Source organism: Phalaenopsis equestris, unplaced genomic scaffold, assembly GCF_001263595.1.
Source record: "Phalaenopsis equestris unplaced genomic scaffold, ASM126359v1 Scaffold000002, whole genome shotgun sequence".
NCBI lineage: Eukaryota > Viridiplantae > Streptophyta > Magnoliopsida > Asparagales > Orchidaceae > Phalaenopsis > Phalaenopsis equestris.
In genome coordinates this window covers 24,046,212-24,064,530 of record NW_018164444.1, presented here as the reverse complement: position 1 = coordinate 24,064,530, position 18,319 = coordinate 24,046,212, and the positions used below count along the sequence as shown (strand labels likewise).

Genomic DNA, 18,319 nt, shown 5'->3' with positions numbered 1-18,319 from the left:
AAACACAATTTACTCGCGCGCGGCGACGCGACAAAATGGGTGTCCTCCCCGGGCAAAATCGACGTTCCGGAAGCGTTGGCGCAGTCTGTTTCGTCATCCAGAGTCGCTCGGACGACGTCGCCGACAATCGGGTCAAAAGGGTCAAAAACGCGTCGAAATTCAAATTTAACATAATTTCGACCCGCGATCGATCGTCTCAAAAGGTTTACTCAAGTCTTCGATGGATAACAGTGTAAGCGATGTGAATCGTGGCGATCGGACGTGTCGACTCTCCGAATTGCAAAGTTTGTGCGCGTGGGAGTGCAAATTGTGCAGAATGCTATCCTAAGGCTCAGAAATGTCCTATAGGAATTCTTTTTCGGTTTCCTCATGTCGGTTTCACCCTTCTAAGTGCTAGAAGTCGATACCACACACGCGAAACTCCAAAAGTAGACAGAAGTGGGTTGAATTTCTAAAACGAGGCGGGTCCCATTTCTAATATTCTAAGATAGTCAAAGGGAGACCCCTAAGACTAGATCCTAAACCCTAAGAGGAGGACTAGACCTCACCAAAAATGAGGTCAACAGACCACCCGTTGATTCCACCACTATCCTTAATAATGTATGATTTATTTCTAGACCAGTTGAAACTTCTAGAATATTTTTCTTAATAATACTAGCCATTTTATCAAGCATTATATTTGACCTTACTAAAGAATTCTAATTGTAGTTTGTAGTAACTTATCTTGAAAGATTTACAATTTATCCACCTATTAAATTCCACCTATTTGCCTTACAAACATTAAAATATTTAATAATTTTATTTAGAAACTGTGTGTATATACACACACATTACTATTGCTTTATTTTTTATAGTCGAACTTTTTTTTCAGAATTGTTTTTAATGTTGTGAAAGAATATTTTTATTTCTTTTGAAACAAAAAATATGCCTATTTTTGATTTTATGGCTCCACTTCTAAAACTTTTGAAGCTTCTTCTCGTTTCTTAAAGTATATTCATAACGTCATAAGGCACTACAAGATCAAGACTTATATCTTTATAGCATTTCTAATTTTCTATATATTTTCTTATACCCACTGTGAATCCTCTCATTATACATCCTACTACAACTTACATGTTCATAAAGTCATTTTGATGATTAACATTTTATCATCACACAAAATGTAATATTTAATCCATCTCCTCCTAAGTTGATTTTTAAATCATTTTCTTATGCTACTTTCGGAGCATAAAGGCTAATCAAATTTATTTTATATTTTTTGATAAGTAACTTAGAAGTTATTCTATCACTAACGCTATTCCTTTCATCTCTATAGACTTCCATCCCAAGATATAATAACTTGAAACTTTACCCAATGTTTCTGAATTTTTTCAACATTTAGTTTATTTTCTTGTAAACTAGTGTTATTATTCTTCATCTAATCATTGTGCATATATATATTTTTTCTTCTCATTTAAGTTCCCTAACTAGTAAGGAACAAATATAATCTTAGTTTTAGACTTAGTTAACCCTTGGTCACTTTTCTTCGCATTTGGTTTAAAGTGTGGAACATCACTTACGAGTCATGTCTTAACTAACCCTTGCCTACTTTTTGTCCCAGCCAAAGTTAGTCATGGCGTATCATTTTGAGTGCGCTCCAACAAACCCTTGTCTACGTTTATAGCAATCGACTTAGATGGTGATGCCTTGCCTTTGGGTAATGTGGACAAAATTTGACCTATGAGCTTTACAGATTGTTTGTTGACCTAAGATCAACTCTTAACTTTTCTCATGTGAGCTCAAAATTAATAATGGTGATTTTGATCTGTTGAAGTGATACTTTATGAAGTTTCCCTTCTTCTCTATCGAGATTCTCTTACCATGTGAACATTGATTTTTTTCTATACATGATTCATTGTAATTTCTTACTATGGATCAAATGTTTCTTGAAAGTATTCTTGTTTCTATTATGTATGGTTTATTTTTGCATTCATTCTGCATTCTTTGTGCTTTTTAGGTTTTTGTTGAAGAAAAAGGATTTGCAAGGATACTAATATTAAACAGGCCCCGACAGTTGAATGCACTCTCATTTGGAATGGTATACATGCTCCTTTGATATCGCTATAATTCGTTTTTTTAGCATGCTAATGATTAGTCAGCTGAACTTTTCCATTGCCATAACTGAACAAAAATTTGGGAAATGAGATTATGTTGTCTTTGTTAGCTTTTTCCTATATAATACATTTACTTCTTGTGCTAACTATAGAGCGAGCACTTTCTTGTTCTTTCAACAGTAAGATAATGACACTTCATGTCGGCGGATAATATCGAGATATAGTGTGCGAAGTGATAAGAATTGGACAGAATTTATTGATTGTTTCATTTAAATTTTAACATTTGTGTAAGATATCTACAATCCAGGGAATGTCTTTAATAGGAAACTTGCAATAGTAGTGAACAATAAATACAAAATAATTACAATAATCCATGGATTAATGTGACTGTAGAATAATAATTATATTAATTATAATAGTTCACAGATTGATGAGATGACACTAATAATCCTATGGATTAGTAAGTGACATGAAATAATTAAGGAAAGTGGAGGATTGCTAGGTTTGGCGGAACATTAATGGAGGCATAATTGATGGAGAGGAAATTAATGAAAACGGATTTGATGAAGTTTGATTTTTTCACACTTCCCCTCAAGTGAATGAATGGATGTTGTCCATTCAAAACATGCTAATTAATTTTTGAAAAACTGCCCCAATTTTCTATGCCTTGTAAGTGACCCATTTTTCTAATCTTAAGAATTAGGTGTTCTTCCCATTAAATTTATATGTTGAATTAATGTTTTGAGACTCATTGGATTTGGATTATATCTCTCAAGTTCAAGATAACTCAAGACCTTGGTTATATGGGTATTGTTATTATTATCCATAAGAGGACAATTGCGGTTCTTTTCATATGAAAAAAATTGAAATGAATTGTACCAATACAACAACGAAAACTGCAATAACAGGACCAATCTGCTGCAATACAACAATGAAGGATAGAACAATGAGATTAATTTTTGGCAAAATGGGCATAAAGGTTGTAGAAAGGAAAATGTTTGTAGCAATGCGTTGATGAAGTCTTCAGTAATGTGGGTGGATAGGGATTAGCTCACAGCAGCACAACAATAATGCCCACAGCTATGGAACTTTTTGCTGTACTGTGGGTGGATAGGAAGAAGTGCAACACGTTCGGCTATAGAATTCTTGTGATGCAACAATGAAGGTTGCAGTTATAGAAAAATTAGGGGAAAATATAAAGTGTACAACAATGAAAGTAGTGTGATTGTGATATTGCAATGATGAAGGCTGTTATAATGAAAATGTAAGGATGAAAAAAAAAAAATCAAAAAAATAAATCCAATGGCTCTGATAACATGAAAAGAGTTGGTGAGACTTGATTTAATGTTTCATTCTGATATTTGTGTAGTGCTAGTATCTATATAATCTTTAGAGACCTTTTAATAGTAAACATATAAAATCACTGAACAATAATTATAGAATAATTATAATAGTTTTTGATTACAAAATAACTTTTTATGATGCATGCAAAATCCAGAAATAACTTGCAAACACTTACAGAAGCAAACCATAATTCATACCCACTTCAGCGGAATGTTGTGGGGATCTACTTTAGATGAGCATTTATGACACCGGGAGTTGAGAGTTTAAAAACTGTGGAAAATGTATTACTGGAAATGTATAAGTCACTGGTAATGAGAATGTTCTACTTCTCTTATTTGTTTGTTGAAATTGAATATGTGGATTCCAGATTGTGGATAGGTTCACCTTCTCTGTTCCACATGCTAGATTTGAAGCGTTTCATTGAGAGAGCACAAAGAAGGATAAAAAAAATATAAAAATTTAAGAACGAAGAAGAGAAGGAAACGGCTGAATGGGGTCATGATTTTGTTGGTTCTTTCAAACATAAAACTTAAAACTTAAAACCAAGGAATTTACACGCATAGAGAACTTCAATTCCTTTGGAGACCTGGGTAAAGTTGCTATGAAATGAGTTATTACTATGAAGGGTTAGACATGCTAAGCATGCTCTGACTCCGTTTGATACTCTTAAGATTTAGGTAAGGGGCCTATACAATTGTGCACTACCAACTTGGAATTTATCATAGCTTCATTGTAACACGTGTTAGACACATTGTGACACGTGTTGAACCCAACAAACCCTAGGATTTGCACCAAGAAGAGTCTCTGATTCTATCTTGAAGGTCAAATCTTTTCTAACATATTGTACATTGGAATATACCATACATTTTACTAGTGCACGCTGGATATTATACTGAAACCAATCATTCACCAGTTTACCCACAAAATGCCAACACGGTCACGTTTACTTAGTGTCTCATAAAACTTCTGGCACCATTCAAGTATGTCAATATAGGCGAGGATAAATTATAAATCTCACTGCAAGTAACTCGCATAAAAAATTGACGGAATGACATGTGCTTGCAATTCTTCCCACATTTGTAGACTAATCACTCCATCTCCCGATGATGCATAAAGACTTATGAAATTCTCACTACTAATGCTATTTTGGGGCTTTAAATCAAGCTGATAATAAATTGACAAAAAAAATCTATGGTTGCTGCTTCATAGTCAGCATTTGGTTTTGATTTATTAGAGGTAAATTATTTACATTTTTTTCTTGGATACAATGTATCTACAATAAATATCGATCTTTGAATGAGATTACATGTCTCGAGTAATTTCATTACTATGTATTTCCAGATTACTGCACTGCTGAAACATATCACAGCTTATGAGGAGGATCCAAATGCCAAGTTGTTGATTTTGAAGGTAGCTTCATGCTGAATCGCACAACTTTGGCAATTACAAGAGTGAGATTTGGATGCAATTGATCGTTGTTGAATATTCTTTATTTATGCACCTTTATGCAAACTTCTTATATAGATAGTGTGGATTTATACAGAAACAGGTATCCTCTATATGTGGCTTAAACTTAGCAAATAATTTATTTATTTTTGGCTTATTGCCAAGTAACTTGTCTGAATTATTGAAACTACTGTTCTTATAGTCAAATCTCTGTTGATTCGATCAGTCCAACCTTAGTGCAAAAGTGAATGCTGTTATAGGGTTAGAAAACTGTTGGAAGTATTGTTCTCCAAAAGCAGGATTGTTTCTTGTAGTTTTGGGAGAAGGAAAATTAATTATCTCTTTTCAAATTCCGAAGAATCGGTTATAAGATAAATAGCAGGGGAGGCCACCAATTATGGAAGCCATAAAATCAGCCAAAAAATCCCCATGCTAGAAAAAGGAAACATAAATTATCAACAATAGAAAATTTTAAAATTAGAAATTACTAATATTAGGAAATACTAAAAATAAAAGATATCAATAATATGAATTTCTAAAATTTCAACAAAACCACACCCCCTCCCCAAAAGTTGGACTATGGATATCTATCATGCCCATCTTGCTTATGAAGAGTTCAAAACTATCCCTCTTTGATGAAGATATTTGTTGTGCTGCACAGTCAAAATAAAGGGAAGCAAATAGCTCCACAATCAATTTTTTCTTTTATGAAGTATTTATCAATTTCCACATTTTGTGCATCATGTTGTACTGGATTTTTTGCAATGCTTATGGTAGCTTTATTGTCACTGTACAACTTCATTAGCATGGGGATCCACAACTTTTCAAGAATTCTCTTCAACTAGAACATGGCACATACTTTATTAGCTATAGCCCTATATTTTGCCTTGGTATTACTCCTCCCAACCACATTCTATTTGTTACTTTGCCATGTAATCATATTTTCGTAGACATAAGTATAATATTCAGACATCATTCTCATTTCAATAATAGTGCCCACCCAATCTACATCAATTTATGTCTATATTTTGTTGTGTAGTCTTCTAAAAGAGTAACCCTTGTATGGTGTACTTTTTTGGTATTTTTGTATTCTGCTAACTGTTACAAGGTGTTTCTCATAGGGAAAATGCATAAATTGACTTACCAAACTCACAACAAAGACAATGTATAGTTATGTATGTGATAAATATATCAATTTTTCCACCAACTTTTGATATTAAACTCTATTCACTATGTCTTTTTTCTTCCTCTCTAGCAACTTGAGTGTCTACAATCTAATAATGATTCATCCTACTTCCTTCGATGAATCAACAACAATCCCTTTCTTCGATCTAACAATCTCAATGCCAAGAAAATTCCTTAGAGATCCTAAGTCTTTGGTCTAAAAAAAATGATGATATGGAATTCTTCAAATGGTTATTATATACGTTATTTTTAGTGAGAATTATATTATCCACATACATAATCAATATGGCTATTTTCCCATCTTTTGAATGCTTAAAGAATGTAGTATGAAGTCTTTTCCCTTGATTACTCCCATGATCCTTAACAAATACTATAAATTTCTCAAATTATGCTCTCGGTGACTGCTTTTACTCATATAAGGATTTTTTTACTTTATACACCTTTATGCTGAACTTCTCACTAAATCTTGGAGGTGCATCCATGTACACTTTTTCTCTAATTTCCAATTGAAAAATGCTTCTTATTATATCCAACAGTTGTGGGGGACGGTCAAGATTAGTTGCAAGTGACAGAAGAACTCTTATAGAGTTTAGTTTTGCAATTGGGGTGAATATCTCTAAGTTATCAGTGTCATAGGTCTAAGTGAATCTTTTGGCAACCAGTCATTTATCGTTGTAGAGAGTCATCAAAATTATACTTGATCATAAACACCTATTTGCATCCAACAATTGTATTCTCTTTATGTAGGTCAACTAATTTTCACGTGTCATTTTTTTCAAGAGCTTTCATCGCCTCAAAGACAGTCCCCTTTCACATAGGAACTTTCAGAGCATGCTACACAACACCAGTCATCTTTATAAAAGACAATTGTGAAGTAAAAACATAAATAATTGGTGAGAGATTTTCATATGATACATAATTGGATAATGGGTGTTGGGTGCAAGATTTTGCCTCTTACACGGCTCAATGAGATAGAATCGTTAGACTTAAGATTAAAACTAGATTTTGGTTCAGGACTAGAAGACTCAAAACTCAAACATTAAGTCGACTGAACATGGGGTAAAATCCAAGTGAGGACATTATTTGGAGGGTTCACGTATTCTATGCAGTGCAAAAATTTTGTAGACCCTTTTTTTTGTTGTCCTTTGCCACGAGTAGACAATGTCAAATGATATCACTGTCGTAGTTCTTTTTTTAGGTTTCTTCTTTGTTGTTATAGGATTATGAAGAAGACCTGATTGTCTTCAATATTTAGAAAATCAACCAACTTTCTCCTTCTATAATATAGTTTGAATTTTTTAAGTTGATCAATCAATGTTAGGGAGGTCTAATTTTGTGAGTCTTATATTTGAAAAATATCGTGAAAAATAATAGTCGAATCTTTGTTTATCCTTTCTTAAAGATGAGGTTTAAAAAAACGTTGTAACTCAAATAAGGTGACATCCATAGTAATAATTATTTGTGGAAAATATGTTAAAAAAAATTATACGCCTTTTGAATAGAAGCATAATCAATACAAGCTTTACTTTTTTTGCGAAGGATTCAATTTTCTATTGATTATAATTTTAAATGTGAACAAATGTAGTACACTCAAATATCTTTAAAGGCAAAGATGACGAGAGCCGATTTGTTGGGTAAATTTTATAAAAATATATCAAAATGTATTTTAAAGTATAAAAGTTCAATTTATGAGGAATGTAGTAGTAATAACGATTTTATGCTAAAGATATTTTGTCACCTGATTGGTAAGTGGTAATGCATGAGATACATCTAGTAAACATTTGTTTTTTTCTTTTAGCCACACAATTTTGTTGTGGAGTGTTGACACAAGACCTTTAATGAGCTATTTTTTTGGGAAAAAAGTTGTCCCAAAATAAGTTTGAAATACTCTCGGTCATTATCACTACGTAATATTTGAATAACTTTTTGTGTTTGTACCATAGTGTAAAAGCTTCTAAAAATTATTTCCATTTAAGATTTTTCTTTCATTAAATAACCCAACTTAATCCTATGTGATCATCAGTTAATGCTGCAAATCATTTTAATAAGGTCCCCGGTTGTCACTTTTATATGTTTTGGGAGAAAAAGACGCACGATGATGTTTAACAATTTAATAAATTTTATATTGAAAAGATGACATGTTTTTAAGAAATATATTAGAAAATAAGTATTTTAAATAATAATAGCAGATCATTGTCTTTGGAAATTAAATCAAAATTTAAATATATACCTTAATATTTTCTATTCGTGTTCAATCCATAGTCAAAATCATAGAACCCATCTTTTTCCTTAGCACTGTCAATCTTCCTCCTAATGGTCATTTCTTAAAACTCAAAATAATAAGATTAGAGCTTGGCTTAACATTGATGGATAGAAGTAATTTTACTAATGGGCAACAAGTTATAAGTTAAATTGAGAATATGGAACACATCCCGAAGTGTTAACAATGAAGTGAGTTTGACAATTTCTATCTTTACAATTACGGGGAGGAAATCATCGATAATTTTGATAATTTTTATTACCTGCATAAGGTCTATAAGATGAGAATAATTTAGAACTTCAGTTGCGTCAGAATCAATCATCCAAGAATGAATAAAATTAGAAGTACCACCTAACAATATAGTGATTATAAAGTTATTCTTCTATACTAAAGAGCAAGATGGAGGCAGAGACACTTTTAGAGATTGAAGTAAGCTATGCATGTACTCTATTTGCTTCTTGGTGGACGGGATTGCATCCGAGTTAGTAAAATGCTCCTAAGTTTAAGGAGTGGCTTGATGAATGCAACCTTCACAGTTGGCTTTTAGTTTCTAATTTAGGAGTTTACCATGAAGATTCTAACATGTCTCATTTGTATGTCATGATTTTTTGCAATGCTCCCACCAAGATTTTTTATGCCTTTTTTGTTACTATTAATACCTTGACACTACATCTGAGTTCTTATGCTTAGGGCTAGAAGGAGATTTAGTGTTAAGGGACATGATTTTTCTTCTTGACTCATATATGTCCTTAGAAAAAAATTCTCGAATAGAAGTTAGTGGTTTCCTAGTGAGAATACGACTTCAGACTCATTTGAAATCCAATTAAAACCACAAAATATATAACCCACATTTTTATCTTTTTTCTTATGACGGGTGATATGCCCTTTTTCCAAGTGCACTCGCACTCTGGGGTCTCTCGCAAGTGTACATGTTGTATCAGTAATATCCGAATTTGAGTCCGGAATATTGATCTCACAGGGAGTGAGGGAATTAGACTTAAGAGAAGTTCTAGCCTACTAGATTTAGTTCTTAGCTTGGAATTGAAATTAAGTAAAGGTTCTACAGTCTATTACTGAATTGCAATCTAGTTTAAGTGTTAACTCCTGCAGAAATTTTACTTATCTTAATTGGATTGGTGATTATAAAGTTATAAAGCTACTTTCCCTATGATTTTAGTGGTAGTATAAAAAATGTAAAGTGTGAATTGTGAATATGGCCAGTGATGAATAAGAGCCACTCTCTTCTTTACACTCTTCCGAGTGCATGAAAAAGTTTGATTAAATTGATATTAATTCCTTAAATCCCAACTTGAACCCATCAAAGACTATATCCTTAACATTTGCATTTCTCTATAAATTACTTGCACCATACGCTATAGATCAATGTAAATAATTTAGTAATTTTACCATATGAATCACAACACATTTTAACCATTCACTTGGTCAGAATGAAAATTAAATAAAATTCAAAAAGTTACTCATCACATTAAAGTTTGAAAATCAATTTTGGAAACACTTTGCACTCCTGTACAACCTACTCAACCCTTACAAGGAAAAGTAAAATTGAACTGTTCAGAAAACGTGAAGAACACACCAGAAAACATCATTTGAAATAAAATAATTGTATTTACAGAAATACAATAAGAATCATACACAATATTTAGCTTTCTCTCCTTAACAAAGCTCTGAGAATGCTCCCCTAAGGATCTCTCGATCTCTTGCTGCTCTACTGAATACTCTCTTCACAATACAACTCAAATTCCTCACCAAATTATCAATGAAACCTCCTATTCTTTCCTTCAACAAACCTTGCCTTCTCTCTATATTAGATTGCTCTTATCCCTTCATAAGATCTCTTTTATCTTGCTGAATAACTCTCCAAATCATGGATTTGAAATGCTAAAAACCGCCTAGATAGTTTCGGGTGCCAAGGCGCCTAGTGCCAGTCTCTCGTTCTGCCTATTCTAGTATAGGTGCCTAGGCGCCAAAATTCTGGTGCCAAGGTGCTAGTGAAGTGGCGCCTAAGCTCCCAATGTGCCAGGCACTCGGGTTCCTAGGTTTGAGACTGGCGTCTAGGCGCCAGTCCCTTGTAGCCTCCTTAGCTCCAAGCCACCTTTACTTTGCTCCATGTCTTCTCCACTTTGCTCCTCTTTTAATACATATTTACCTGCAAAAAAAACATAAAATATCTTTTTTTAAAGTGTAATTTCATCCATAAAATGTGCAAAATATAAAGGAAATTAAGTATTCTTTTTTACACATCAAAATCTCCCAATCTTAAATATTACTTGTTCTCAAGTAACACTTGAATATTAATACCAATTTTTTTTTTTATTTAAGGGAGTGGATTTCATTAAAGTTATCAATAGGTTGGCTTCAGGAAATTCATAGTGTTGGATAGGATAACTCGACTAAACAAGTCTAGTTTTAAGATGTAAGAAACCTTGCATGCAACTAAGAAAACTTAATTTTCTATTTACTTCAAAAAGAAATAATCACTTGCTAAAAATGATATCTTAAATGGTAGAAAACATAATTGAAGCACTCCTTTTAAAAAGATTTTACTAATACTTCTTAAATTTTAGGAAGCTTAGGAATGTAGTGAAGCATTAAATTTAATGAGTCCAACGAAACCAATTTTTGGTATGGCTTCTCCACAAACTTCTCCTCACTCTATATTTTCTTTCTTTAATTTTTTTTTTCTTTAGAAAATGTAGATTTCATTCCTTAGCATAATTTTATAAGGATTACTATATCTGGATAGACATTTTAATAATTTTGAATTTCATTATCATATCTCTAAAGTAAAACTCACCACTCTTCTCCACTTTTTTTGTTTTTCAAAAGTTAAGTATTAGTTGAAAATATGATTTTATAGAGGCTCAACTATTATTAAGTATCTAAGTGTATCTAATTTAACAAATGTACGACTCTTTTTAAAAATAAATAGTCAAAATCATTTTTTCTACCTATTGAGCTACATCTTATTTTCACCCTAGTTTAGTCTTATTTACATAGAGTTTAACATAAAGATACTATGTCTTTCCCTTCCCCTACATTGTAGAAATTTCAAATTTTAACCACCCAACATTCCTCAAATCTTCTTAAACTTATCAATTCAAATATGAGTTACTGAGGACATATAAATTTAAGATTTTAATAGATCTTACATATAAATTTAAGATTTTAATAGATCTTTCTCCTATCCTCAAACTTAATTTTTATCATATTTAAGTAATTTAAAACATGAATATAAACATGGAGAAAATAGCTCAGAAATACTTTCTACCACAGGTTTACTATCAAGATGAACAGGTATACCGGACAAACATATATGAAGTAGTAAGTATATCAAAGTTAAAGAGTATTGAAATGAAACTACACCAAAGAAAGTCTAAATATTACCAAAGATAACTAAAAATAAGTCCACAACAATTAACATAGAATGATCAAAAGAGTTCAGTTGTAGCAGCAAATAACAAATAAGTCCAGTACATCTACATAGCAAAAAAATAAGATTACTAGCCATAACATCGACAAAAAGATAAATTCGTCATTCTCTAATTCTTCTTACTCATTTTCTTCTTTCTCATCCTCTTCCATCCGCCAACTGTGCTCATATACCTGGTAAGGTGGACATGCTGGGAACTCCACTGAGTTGTCCCCACAAATTTTATAATTCATCACGTACATCTCCAATTGAGCAACCTGAAAATTAGTGGTGTGATCATATTGACATTTATTTTGCCAATCTAAATGCATCAAATGGTCAGTAATATCGTAAAATTTAATCTGAATAATGGTGATGTCATTCTCCAGCGTCTTCAATCTCTCTGACATAGAAGCTAAACTAGTGGAGGGACAAGTTTGATAATAAGAAGTGGAAGGCTTAGAAGAGGAAGAAGGCTGAGAAGAACTCGTTCTGTGCCCAAAAGTAGCGTGCTTACTATATAAATTCACATTGGCCTTGACAAGGTTTTCCACAGATGAAACAGCTTCTCCGATCCCTCAGAAGTAACTCTTGAATGCTGATAAAGGACAAAAATAGTGGAAGGATGTTCGAACTCTAAAGTGGGTCTCCCCTTCGTAACATTGAGAATGGAATAATAGATCAGAGTTCCTATATCTATAAATTTCATTGTTTGGATGTAATAGTTGAGAGCAACTCTCTCTCTCGTAGCCTCACTCAAATTGGTGGGGGGTAGGAGCTTGGCCGAAATGAAGTAGTGCCAAGATTTGGAAGGTTCATTTAGTTTAGAAGAAGAAAAGTTCAACTTATTGCCATTCCTCACCTTTCATGCCCCTCTCCCATTGGTCAAGAATCTGTTGATCAAATCTAACTTGAATTTGTAGGCACAAAACTAGGGTAAAAATTCCTAGGGACATCTGCCCACGAAAATAATGCATTAATTCGCGAAGAAGAGATATACATATGCTTCTTCCTCACAAATACTGAATCGTCAGAGGCATCAGGGAGGATGGCATAAAATTTCCTGACCACAGAAATCACTGCTACAGAAGTATTGTAGCAAAAATTCTCTCAGTTATGCCGAACAATAATACTTTCTAACGCTTCCTCATGGCTAATGAATCCCCTTTTAGCTATCAACTTCTTCGACACTAAAAACTCATTGTAACGCTCCTGAGCTTTGGAGCTTACAAACTTCTTTTTGTCAAAAGAGGACTTGGACTTGCCTCATTTTATTTTGGGAGCCATAGGAAAGTAACAACAATGAAAATTCAAAGGAATGAGGCTAAGAATTGATGTGGATGCAAACTATATGCAAGTTATGAGTTAAATTAAGATTCTCTGCAAGAAATTCCCAATTCCACCGTTTCCATAAAAAATTTTAAAAACTTCCGAATGGGAAGAATAAGCATAGGGAGCAGATTTTACCTCATGGAAGTGATTTACCCTCACCAAATCTTCAAGAATCGAGCAAAAATGGAAAGCAAAGGGGAACCCTAAGTCTCATCTCTCAGCCGTTGAAGAAGGATCGGGGAGGAGGTTTTGCGGAAATGACCTAAATCGGGCCGGTTTAGGCTATTTTGTCGAGTAGGTGGAAGCGACGACTAGGCGCTGCGATAGTAGCTCCTATGCGCTACTCTGCTTATCTTGGCCCCTTGGCGCTTGATTTTATCGGCGCCAAGGTGCCAAATCTGCTTCTGACACTTTGGCGCCAGGGGCCTGGTGTCTATGTACCTGACTCAGATTTGGTCCTAGTATCTTAATTTGCAATATTTTATCCTCTTGAAGTCCTTAATCACACATATTAAACACTTATACACTATCTTATGCTAAAGATAATTGAGGATTACTCATCCCCCTTCTCATCATATCTTTCTACTCTATTTTTAAATCTCCAATAGAATCTTCTTCTATTGACTACCGAGTGCTTTACACATTTTTGTAAAGATATTTAAGTCCAAATAACATCTTTACTATTGGCTTATGTGTTGCCAACCTTTAATTACTATAATATCCAATAAAGTATGTACTTCTGTCATTTAATGAAAAGATCATCCACATGCTCCTCTTATAGTTGGTCTACCAAACCATCACGATAGAATAACATATTAAGAAGTAAGAAATAAAGAATTGAGATGGATCTATTCTATTCTTATACATGTCTTCTGTAAATCCTTATGTTCGATTGAGAACTACGGCATAGAGGACTTGGTTGATGCTACCACCACAAAAGACATACTAAAGTCCAACCACAACGAGAAGACTAAGGATTCACTTACCTCAATTCACGCGGTCCTAATCAAATCAAAGCACTCACAAACCTAAACATTAACACAAAAATACAAATAATGCACACAATGACAAACAAAAATCACAAACATAAATACAAACTTAAGTTGTTTCCCAAGAAGTTAGTTTAATGTTCACAGATCGACGAATCCAGATATTTACTCAGGTTGACCCTACATTAAAATCTCTTTTAACATCAGTCTCTCCCATCCTAAATTGAACTCGATGAAATTGGTAAATGGTCCCGACCACCCGGACTTAAATTTTTTTTGGAAATAATTTTAATCGTGTATTAAACAATAAAACCTCCTCTCCAGGCTCGAAATCTTTTCTAAGCATCTTTTGATTGTGCCACATTTTCATTTTCTCTATAAATTCTCACATTTTCATAAATTCTTGCTTAATTTCATCGAGTTCATTTAACGGTAGTAATCCTTTATCACTAGCTTTATTCATATTGTAATTGAACTTTTGAACAACCCAATAAGATTTATGTGGTAATTTTACTGGTAAGTGACAAATTTGCCAAATATGAGTATGTATGAAGACATTTCTATATGTGTTTTATAAGCAGTTCTATAAGCTTACAATGCATCATTTGATCTCAAAGACCAGTTATTTCTATTAGGATTGATAGTTTTTTTCTAAAATATTTTTAATTTCTCTGTTAGATACTTTTGTTAAACCACTTCGTTGAAGATGATATGCTGTGACAATCCTATGTTTAATTCCATACTTTGTAACTAATGTCTCAATTTTTCTATTCCTAAAGTTGCTCCCCCGGTCACTGATGATTACTTTAGACATACCAAATCTTCTGAAGATATTCTTTTTAGGAATTTCTTTGCACTTTGAATATGATAATTTGGAAGAGTTGCTGCCTCAATCCATTTTTAGACGTAGTCTACAACTATCAAAATATATAAATTCTCTAACGATGGTACAAAAGAGACTCATAAAGTCTACATCCCAAATCTTAAAAATTTCAATCTCCAAAGTAAAATTAAGTGACATTTCATCATGCTTAGAAATATTGCATACTTTCTGACGTCTATCACAAGTTTTAATATATTCAGTCACATCTCTAAATAAAGTAAGCCAATAAAATCCAGATTTCATAGTCTTAAAAACAGTTCCATCGATTCCAAAATACTTTCAAATTCAGAATCATGATATTTCTTAATAATTTCAAGGGTTTCTTCTAAGGGTACACATCTTCTAATCACCTCATCCTTACATTTTCTATAAAGTTATGGGTCGTCCCATCAGTAATATCTGGCGTCATGGATGAATTTCTATATTGTTTTGAAGAACTTTGACCATGATGTCTTATGGCAGTGGGTTTATATGCACTTTTTTGGGTGTATTAGTTTTGAAGAACTTTGACCATGATGTCTTATGATTGCAAGCATGCACATTCTTTTAAGTATGATAGACAAGTCTAGCACTCCCCATAATTGTCGATTGCGGATAGCTGCCAAAATTTTAGTGAATTGAGCTTGCAAAGGATTGGTTAAATGGAAAAACCGAGAGTCTCATTACCATAATGTGACAAACATTACAATGAGAACACAAAAAATAATATAAAATATATGTTCAAAATATTGTATATATCGCAACAAATGAAATGAAAAGAACAAAAAATTGAGGACTGATAAGAACCTACTAAAGATTTGATATCTTTCCAACAAAGATAAAAATAATATTTTAACGTTTAGACTGCTATAAGATTAAAGGGATCCAAACTGAATACAAACATGACTTGCACTTGACTTACAAGGTATGTGCATTGGACTTAAAAATCCACTTTCAAACAAGCTCAAATAAGACTTACAGCGGTTTTATAGTGAACTAGATTATATGTCAACGTGGATGAACAAGACTTCACTGAAAATTCAAAATAAAACGAACTGAGGACTCCATGCAAACAAACAACACAATGAACCCCTCCGCAACACATGTTCGCAAGCAAACTAAATGTGATCATTTAAAGCAATCAAGGATTTTTTTTTTTTTATACATCTTAATGACTTATTTGCACAAATAATCCAATAGTGAGAGCTCTAAGTCTTGCATTTACATCATGAGACAATATACAACATAAATACAATTTCATGAAAGTCGTATCAATACTTTTGAAACTTGTGCAAGTATATCATATAATTTCACCAAAAACTGTGCAAAAAAATGGAGCAAATGTATTAGCAATTGTGCAAGTGCATTAAATGGTATACACATCGTTCAAAAGATATATTGAATTGGTAAAAAATCAACTCTTGCGCATTGACTCCGATAAACACACAAATATCTAAGCCTAAAATTTGAATGATTCGTGCATTAAAGCGAAATCTATAGGTAGTGTTTAGCTAAAATTTAATTTGCCTTCTAAAAATTTGACCCATAATTTAGTATATTTTTGTTTTAGCGAGATTTGAAGATTTTATATATAGAAATCATGAATGATGGCTGTTAGAAAGACAGTTACCTCTTAATTTTTTTAAGTAATAACATTAATAGAATCCCCGATAGTAAAAGGTCATCCTCTTATAATACTATACAATAAATAAATATGTTTCTCTTGTTTAATTGACAATAAAATATTAAAAAAATTAATTTATCTACCTAATCATCTTCTTGCAAAGCAACAAATCCTTGACAATGTTTATTTTAAATAGGAGTAAACATTGTTAGACTGACATAACCCTACTACAACATTTGGATTATTTTTATCTTACAAAACTACCTCCCAGTACCTTACCATATGCATCCATCAATCCTAAAAAAGAAATTAGAAGATAAGCTTTTTTATTTCATGCTTTTGTACCCTGGCCCATGCAAGATCAACCATGGCAGAGAAATACAGCTCTAAAGGAGCTCCATATTAATGATTGACACTGGAGTAGCCTTTGACACCTGGTGCTTCAAGTCGAAGCTATAGGATTCACATAGGGGAAATCCGCCTTTTGCCACTAACTCCTTGAAAGCATTCTGAGAAAATTATCTGTTTAGCATTATACATTTATGAGGCAATAGAATCTTCTCTTCCTTTTTAATTTTAAATGAGCAGTGATCTCAATGAAATGTTGTTTTGCATAGGGGTTAACTTTCAATTTTTTCTATAGTTACTTAAAAAATGGACCGTTTGAGCAATAAAATCACAAGTCAAACAATTTAAACTGTTAAACTTTGTATAATAAGTTTACTTCATGATTGCATCATTTTTTAGTTAAAATGGTAAAATACATCAAATAATGGAAAAAAATGTGAAAGTGAATTTACATTTTCCTAACATACTTCTCTGTCAGCTTTTTTATAATGACCACCTCCTTTTGCTTGTCTAGAAATGCACTGTTTCATCCTTATTTTTAACCCCCTACATAATGAATGATGCAAGAACCAAACCAAACTAGATAGTTCAACTACACAAACTAGGCTCGATGCAACTCACCTTTATTTTAAGTTGACCCATTATAACTACAAAAATTGAATATTTTTATTTTGTTAACAACTTGTTGATAGTTTCATCACTGTAGGAAAGATAAATCATTTTGTTTCACCTGTTCGCTGTCATAATAAGTTTTAAATTGTATTTTTTGCTCTTTTTATCATCTTCTTTTTTTGGTCTTTGATTCCTGTTCGGTAGACTTTTATGATGTATCATGGGTTTAACGTATTGGTTAAAATTCTTGAAGTTTGTGAATAAATTGGTGTTCATGAATCCACAGATTAAGTAAAAATTTATTTCAATAATTGGAAAACACTTTGTCCTGTGTTGTCTTTCAAATAAGTTTGGACAACACTCCTTTGTGGCCATCTTGCTTCAAGGTTTTATACTACCTGCCATTGTGCCATGTCCACATAACTTTATAGACCAATTGTCACCATTAGCTCAATAAGGGAGAAGATATTTTTTTTTATTCTTCAAGCTTTGAGATTTCATAACTTTTTTGTGATCTTTTCAGGGAGAAGGCAAAGCATTTTGTGCTGGTGGAGATGTTGCAGAAGTTGCGCATTCAGTTGATGAATGTACCATCCTGTCATTCCCAAGAAAACACCTTTATTTAATTGCCCGTGTTTTATTTTGGTTGATTGTCTAACTATGAAAAAAAGAAACCCCTTTTCATCCAAGTTTTCTTAGTTTATTTTGCTTAAACTCAGGTTATAATTCATGCTTAGTAGCTAGAGTAATCTTCTAAGAAGCTTTTGCTAGTTGTTTCGGACAATTGTTGCTCA

The 18,319-nt window shown here is 32.8% G+C and overlaps 1 protein-coding gene across 2 annotated transcripts in view; it reads left to right on the top strand.

Moving 5' to 3' along the window:
* The window catches only part of LOC110039455 (3-hydroxyisobutyryl-CoA hydrolase 1-like), an 84,739-nt gene that overhangs the window by 19,834 nt on the left and 46,586 nt on the right, over positions 1 to 18,319 (top strand). For both annotated transcript variants that reach the window (XM_020744516.1, XM_020744515.1), the window contains 3 exons: positions 1,997 to 2,077; positions 4,779 to 4,847; positions 18,049 to 18,112. In XM_020744516.1, the coding sequence (XP_020600175.1) occupies positions 1,997 to 2,077; positions 4,779 to 4,847; positions 18,049 to 18,112 (214 nt within the window). The remainder of the gene's footprint in view (positions 1 to 1,996; positions 2,078 to 4,778; positions 4,848 to 18,048; positions 18,113 to 18,319) is intronic.